This window comes from Clupea harengus, chromosome 2, assembly GCF_900700415.2.
Source record: "Clupea harengus chromosome 2, Ch_v2.0.2, whole genome shotgun sequence".
In the NCBI taxonomy this organism is placed as follows: domain Eukaryota; kingdom Metazoa; phylum Chordata; class Actinopteri; order Clupeiformes; family Clupeidae; genus Clupea; species Clupea harengus.
This window is the reverse complement of record NC_045153.1, coordinates 4,656,064-4,663,563: the sequence shown is the minus strand read 5'-3', so window position 1 is coordinate 4,663,563 and position 7,500 is coordinate 4,656,064. Positions and strand designations below refer to the sequence as shown.

Genomic DNA, 7,500 nt, shown 5'->3' with positions numbered 1-7,500 from the left:
GTGATGCCTGTCTGTAGTGTTATACATGAAGAACAGTGTGTGTGATGATGATGTCTGTAGTGTTATACATGAAGAACAGTGTCTGTGATGCCTGTCTGTAGTGTTATACGTGAAGAACAGTGTCTGTGATGATGTCTGTGATGATGTCTGTGATGATGTCTGTAGTGTTATACATGAAGAACAGTGTCTGTGATGATGCCTGTCTGTCTGTAGTGTTATACGTGAGGAACAGTGTCTCTGGTGCCTGTCTGCAGTGTTAGATAGGTAGGGCAGGATGCTATGGTAAACTAAACCATTTCAGACATTTACCTGTGACTGTAAATCCATGATCATTTCTCTTTTGTTTGCAAGTTTCAAAATGCCGCTTTAACAAATGCTTTTGAAACATACAGTGTTTGTTTGTTTGTTTGTTTTTGTTTGTTGTGTTGTGTTTGTTTGCTGTGCAGACTCATTCATCCTGCAGTACCACGGCCTGGGCGCCCCCGCCCCCATTCCTCTCTTCAGGAAGGGCATCAGCTGGTACACAGACGAGAACGTCAAGTTCCGCAACCCCTCCACCAATGACACCTTCAGCCTCGCACAGGCCTTTCAGGGTCAGTGGCCACACACACATATACACACACACACACACATACACGCACATGCACCCAGGCACACATGCATACATGAACACACACACACACATGCACACAAACACATGCACACACGTACACACACACAATCACACATATACACACATATACACACACACACACACACACAAACACAAGTTCCGCAACCCCTCCGCCAGCTACACGTTCAGCCTCACACAGGCCTTTCAGGGTCAGTGGCTACACACACACACACACACACACACACACACACACACACACACACACACACACACACACACACACACACACACACAAATACACACACACACAGAGTTGTACTCATGTACTTACACACATACATAGTCACTCACACACACACACACACACAAAAAAAATACCTCATAACCTTGCTGTAATAATGTTCCCCCCCACAGACACACACACATAAAAAGACACACACACACATAAAAATACACACACACAGATACACACACACACACAGATACACACAGATACACACACACACACACACATACACATACACACACACACAGATACACACACACACACACACACACACACACACACAGATACACACACACACACACACAGATACACACATACACACACACACACACATACACACACACACACACACACACACACACACACACAGAGATATGTTGTTCCTTCACCCTGTCCATCTGTGTGTTCCCAGGCACCGCCCGCCCTGTGTACTGGCAGAAGCCGGTGTATGAGTTGGACCCGAGCGACCCCAACAACAACGGCTTCATCAACGAGGACCTGATCGTGTGGATGAGGGAGGCGGCCTTCCCCAACTTCAAGAAGCTCTACGGGGTGCTGAACCGCTCACGAGCGCCGTTCAAACAGGGCCTGCCTGCTGGGACGTACAGCATCCTCATCCAATACAGTATCCTTCACCATGCTCCTATATGAGAGGGTCTGTGTGTGTGTGTGTCGGTGTGTGTGCGTGTGCGTGTGCGTGTGTGTGTGTGTCGGTGTCGGTGTGTGTGTGTGTTTGTGTGTGTGTGTGTGTGTGTGTGTGTCGGTGTCGGTGTGTGCGTGTGTGTGTCGGTGTGTGTGTGTGTGTGTGTGTGTGTGTGTATGTGTGTGTGTGTGTCGGTGTGTGTGTGTGTGTGTGTGTGTGTGTGTGTGTGTGTGTGTGTGTGTGTGTGTGTGTGTGTGTGTGTGTGTGTGTGTGTGTGTGTGTGTGTGTGATTGTAGGAGTCTGTGCCCGGGTGTATGAGGGATTGTTTGCATGTACAAATATGATGTGCGGTAACATGTGTGTGTGTGTGTGTGTGTGTGTGTGTGTGTGTGTGTGTGTGTGTGTGTGTGTGTGTAATTGTGCTTGGAAAACCAATCCTATCATTTGTGTCCACATTTTTACAGAATGAAGAATAAGTATATTAAAATAAAAATGAATCAGAAATCACCTTTATGCTGACCTCGACCAATGACATTTCCCCTTGCTGAATCAGAAATCACCTTTATACTGACCTCCACCAATGACATTTCCCCTTGCTGAATCAGAAATCACCTTTATGCTGTTCTCCACCAATGACATTTCCCCTTGATGTATGTGTCCTTGACCCCTGGCCCTCAGACTTCCCTGTGGAGTACTTCCGGGGCAGGAAGGAGTTGGTGGTGTCCACGGTCACCTGGTTTGGGGGCAAGAACCACTTCCTGCCCATCGCATACCTGGTGACCGGAGGCCTGGTGCTGATCACCGCCGCTGCCCTCACCGCCGTCTACCTGAAGGTGGGCAAGGAGGGCAAGAACATGAAGGAACTGTGAGAGAGAGAGAGAGGGAGAGAGGGAGAGAGGGAGGGAGAGGGAGGGAGAGAGAGGGAGAGAGAGAGAGGGAGAGAGAGGGAGGGAGAGAGAGAGGGAGGGGGAGGGGGAGGGAGGGAGAGAGGGAGAGAGAGAGAGAGAGAGAGAGGGAGAGAGAGAGAGAGGGAGGGAGAGAGAGGGTAAGAGAGAGAGGTAGGGGGAGGGGGAGGGAGGGAGAGAGGGAGAGAGAGAAGGGCTGAGAAGAGGAAGAGAGGGATAGAGAGAGAGAGAGAGAGAGAGAGAAGATGCAGAGAAGAGGAAGAGAGAGAGGGAGGGAGAGAAAGAGAGGGAAGATGCAGAGAAGAGGAAGAGAGAGAGGGAGGGAGAGAAAGAGAGGGAAGATGCAGAGAAGAGGAAGAGAGAGAGGGAGGGAGAGAAAGAGAGAGAGAGAGAAGATAGAGAGTGAAAGAGAGACAGAGAGGGAAGATGCAGAGAAGAGGAAGAGAGAGAGGGAGGGAGAGAAAGAGAGCGAGAGAGAGAAGATGGAGAGTGAAAGAGAGACAGAGAGGGAAGATGGAGAGAAGGAGGGAGGAGAACAAAAGAGGTAGAGGTAGGGCAAGCATGCAGGCAAAAGAGGAAGATGTCCAAGAGATGGATTTCATCCGGAATCTAACTGGGAGATTAAGATGTTGAAGTTTAACGTGTGATGATTAAGATGTTGAAGTTTAACGTGTGATGATTAAGATGTTGAAGTTTAATGTGTGATGTTTACATTCAGATTCTTTGTTTTCTACTGTACTTGAAGTCTGTGAATAATAGACTTTGAAATGTGTGAGATTGGTTGAACAGTGAATGTGGGATATAGAGATAGATAGATAGATAGATAGATAGATAGATAGATAGATAGATAGATAGATTGGTTAAACAGTGAATGTGGGATATTTATCTGAAAGGAACTAATAGTGTGTTAGGGCAGCCACACCCCTTGGGTATCATGCAGTTTTTTAAATTGTGGATATAATGATGAAATATTTCAGTGAAGTGAACAGATTAAAATAATGCAAATAACTGAAACAATGTTGTAACTGTTTTAATTATGCTGCTGACAGACAAACTGTTTCAATGGGTATGATTCTCGCCCTGCTCCAGAGGCTGGGTGTGGAGAGAGGGAGTGGTCTGTGTGGTCAGAGGGAGTGGTCTGTGTGGAGAGAGGGCGTGGTCTGTGTGGTCAGAGGGAGTGGTCTGTGTGGAGAGGGGGAGTGGTCTGTGTGGAGAGAGGGAGTGGTCTGTGTGGTCAGAGGGAGTGGTCTGTGTGGAGAGGGGGAGTGGTCTGTGTGATGAGAGGGAGTGGTCTGTGTGGTCAGAGGGAGTGGTCTGTGTGGAAAGAGGGAGTGGTCTGTGTGGAGAGGGGGAGTGGTCTGTGTGATGAGGGGGAGTGGTCTGTGTGGAGAGGGAGTGGTCTGTGTGGAGAGAGGGAGTGGTGTGTGGAGAGAGGGAGTGGTCTGTGTGGTCAGAGGGCGTGGTCTGTGTGGAAAGAGGGAGTGGTCTGTGTGGTGAGAGGGAGTGGTCTGTGTGGTCAGAGGGAGTGGTCTGAGGGAGTGGTCTGTGTGGAGAGGGGGAGTGGTCTGTGTGGAGAGGGGGAGTGGTCTGTGTGGAGAGGGGGAGTGGTCTGTGTGGTCAGAGGGAGTGGTCTGTGTGGAGAGAGGGTGTGGTCTGTGTGGAGAGAGGGAGTGGTCAGTGTGATCAGAGGGAGTGGCCTGTGTAGTGAGAGGGAGTGGCCTGTGTGGAGAGAGGGAGTGGTCAGTGTGATCAGAAGGAGTGGCCTGTGTGGAGAGAGGGAGTGGTCTGTGTAGTGAGAGGGAGTGGTCTGTGTGGAGAGGGGGAGTGGTCTGTGTGGAGAGAGGGAGTGGTCTGTGTGGTGAGAGGGAGTGGTCTGTGTGGAGTGGATAGTGTTTCTGACAGGGTCAGCTTGGCTTATTGTAGCTGCAGGTGGCCCTGATGTGGCTCAGGTAGTGATGTGGCTCAGGTAGTGATGTGGCTCAGGTAGGGGCCTGCCTGATGTGGCTCAGGTAGGGTCTGATGTGGCTCAGGTAGGGGCCTGATGTGGCTCAGGTAGGGTCTGATGTGGCTCAGGTAGGGGCCTGATGTGGCTCAGGTAGTGATGTGGCTCAGGTAGGGTCTGATGTGGCTCAGGTAGGGGTCTGATGTGGCCTGATGTCGTTCAGGTAGGGGCCTGATATGGCTCAGGTAGGGTCTGATGTGGCTCAGGTAGGGCCTGATGTGGTCTGATGTGGTTCAGGTAGGGGCCTGATGTGGCTCAGGTAGGGTCTGATGTGGCTCAGGTAGGTAGTGATCTGGCTCAGGTAGGTAGTGATGTGGCTCAGGTAGGGGCTGACATTGCTTAGGTAGGGCTCAGGTAGGGGTCTGATGTGGTCTGATGTGGTTCAGGTAGGGGCCTGATGTGGCTCAGGTAGGGTCTGATGTGGCTCAGGTAGGTAGTGATCTGGCTCAGGTAGGGTCTGATGTGGCTCAGGTAGGTAGTGATGTGGCTCAGGTAGGGGCTGATATTGCTCAGGTAGGGCTCAGGTAGGGGTCTGATGTGGCTCAGGTAGGGCCCGATTTGGCTCAGGTAGGTAGTGATGTGGCTCAGGTAGGGTCTGATCTGACTCAGGTAGTGATGTGGCTCAGGTAGTGATCTGGCTCAGGTAGGGTCTGATCTGACTCAGGTAGTGATGTGGCTCAGGTAGTGATGTGGCTCAGGTAGTGATCTGGCTCAGGTAGTGATGTGGCTCAGGTAGTGATCTGGCTCAGGTAGTGATTTGGCTCAGGTAGGGCCTGATGTGGCTCAGGTAGTGATGTGGCTCAGGTAGTGATCTGGCTCAGGTAGTGATTTGGCTCAGGTAGGGCCTGATGTGGCTCAGGTAGTGATGTGGCTCAGGAAGAGCCTAATATGGCAGCTGGCATCACAGCAGATAGCAGGAGAAAGCAGAGACCCAGAGAGGCAGTGTTCTCCCCATGGTGTTTTTATTATGTGCTAATAAACTTTGATCAGAACAGAAACAAACACGTCCTCAGTACAGGTGGATCTAAACACTCCTCAGGATGTTGTTGTTTGTTGTTTACAATCGTATGGCATCGAACAGGAGCTTCATACAGTAACCTGTAAACACTCACAGCCTTCACATTACATACACACACGCAGTGGTGCAGACACACATAGCCTTCACATTACATACACACACACGCAGTGATGCAGACATGGACATGCAGGTACCTGTGGTAAAACTAAAAATACACACACACACACACACACACACACACACACACACACACACACACACACACAAACTGACATTGACAACAGCCATTTCGACCCCCATCACACCTCCCACAGACACACCAATCACCCAAACAAACACAATAAATTCTATACACACACATACGTACACAAATCAATGTAAAATCCCCAGCCTCTTCCCACATACAGACACTTAGACATGATTAAACGCACACAGAGACACTGAAACAGGCTGACTAATCGCACTATGTGGGTGGATCTCAGTACCGCTCGCTGTGATCAATAAGCTTAGAGATCGTCTCAACGAGCACCTCTAGCTCAGAGGTCGTCTCAATGAGCACCTCTAGTGCAGAGGGGAGGGGGACGCTGTGATCAATACACACATGAGTGTGTGTGTGTGTGTGTGTGTGTGTGTGTGTGTATGTACTGTGCATGTGTGTCCGAATCAAATATCTGTATGAAATCCTGCCTTCTAAGAGACCTTGGTCTGGCTGAATGTTGAAGGCAGCATACATGCATCCTTCACTCCCACAATTCTATTAGACTTTGTCCATTGTCAGTATCTTAGCAACAAAACATTGGATACAAAGTTGGTAGAAGGTTCCATGGTACCTGCTAAGGCAACTGACTTGTTAGACCGCTGAAGGTAGCGAGGCAGCAGGCAGCAGGCCTTCCATTTTGGACAGAGCCAGAGAGAAGGCAGAGCGCTCAAACGCCACTGAGAGCAACTGACTGTGGTGCGGATGCGGCTGAGCTCTGGCCCTGGTCTGGCAGACACGACCCATCAGGGCCAGGCCAGCTTAAGGGTCCAGGAGCAGAGAGCACAGAAGAAAGCTAACTCGGGATATAAACGACATCTGCTTCTGAAGTTCAAGTCTGGGCCTGGCAGATTCAGTCCAGTCAGGCACATATATGGGCACCACTGGGTCCTTTGACTATTTTTTATCTGGCTTCTGTTTAGAATGCCATTTTACTTTGGTAAGGCATTTACAACAACAGTGTAACCATGACTACAGTGCATTAACCCCGGTTAGCTTTCTTTTGGCCAGCCTCGCCGGAGGGACTACGATCACTGTTTGGGCCCCTCTGCTTGTGTGTGTGTGTGTGTGTGTGTGTGTGTGTGTGTGTGTGTGTGTGTGTGTGTGTGTGTGTGTGTGTGTGTGTGTGTGTGCGCGTGTTTATTTCAGCAGGTAATAAAAGTGGGAAAAAAATAAATTAAAAATATACAAAAAAGGAAAAAAAAAAATAACACAGGTTCTATTTTTTTTCTATTTCACTTTATGTACAATAAGGGGCTGAAGGCTGTTTGGACCCAGAGTAGAGGAGGCGGAGCAGGAGGCTCTCGCACTAGAGCATATTTCTGTACCGTAATGAGGCCCTAGATTGGGCCTTAGATTGGGCCTTAGATGAGGCCCTGGATGATGCCCTAGGAGCATAAAGGCAAGCTGCCTTACAGGCAAGAACCCATGGGAGCTACTGGTTGGCCATCACATTTGACCAAACAGGCAGATCAAAGATTTGACCTCTGGGAATATCTCAAGGTTTCAATCCATATGATAACCTCCTGTCCCTCTGTGGTTAGGTACATACCTGTTGGACACTTTATCATAATCCCCAAAACCTTTTGCCTCATTTAAACACATTTTCTTCTTAAAAGTTTATTTTAGGTGTGCACCTAACTGTCTAAGTCTGCTGCCCAGTTGCTATGTACACGCTTTTGCTTGACAAGGATAGTTGTCTAGTCTAGTCTAGTCTAGTCTGTCTAGTCTAGTCTGTCAGGGCTACAGGCTAGCATAGGAAGCTCTGACATTTCTT

The 7,500-nt window shown here is 49.3% G+C and overlaps 2 protein-coding genes and 1 long non-coding RNA gene across 3 annotated transcripts in view; 2 read left to right on the top strand and 1 right to left on the bottom strand.

Moving 5' to 3' along the window:
- tmem30c (transmembrane protein 30C) overlaps positions 1-2,483 on the top strand; it is an 8,472-nt gene extending 5,989 nt beyond the window's left edge. Inside the window, exons 5-7 of the mRNA XM_031581059.2 lie at positions 447-593; positions 1,312-1,524; positions 2,221-2,483. Coding sequence (XP_031436919.1) covers positions 447-593; positions 1,312-1,524; positions 2,221-2,411 — 551 coding nt within the window. The 3' untranslated portion in view covers positions 2,412-2,483. The remainder of the gene's footprint in view (positions 1-446; positions 594-1,311; positions 1,525-2,220) is intronic.
- A 1,816-nt stretch (positions 2,484-4,299) lies between these two features.
- On the top strand, positions 4,300-5,443 carry LOC116223659. Its single transcript, XR_004165210.2, has 2 exons — positions 4,300-5,253; positions 5,326-5,443. It is a non-coding gene; the product is annotated as an uncharacterized LOC116223659 (long non-coding RNA).
- dcbld2 (discoidin, CUB and LCCL domain containing 2) overlaps positions 5,395-7,500 on the bottom strand; it is a 29,340-nt gene continuing 27,234 nt past the window's right edge. Inside the window, exon 15 of the mRNA XM_031581052.2 lies at positions 5,395-7,500. This exon is cut by the window's right edge and continues 1,565 nt beyond it. The gene's annotated coding sequence lies outside the window, so the exon portion shown is untranslated.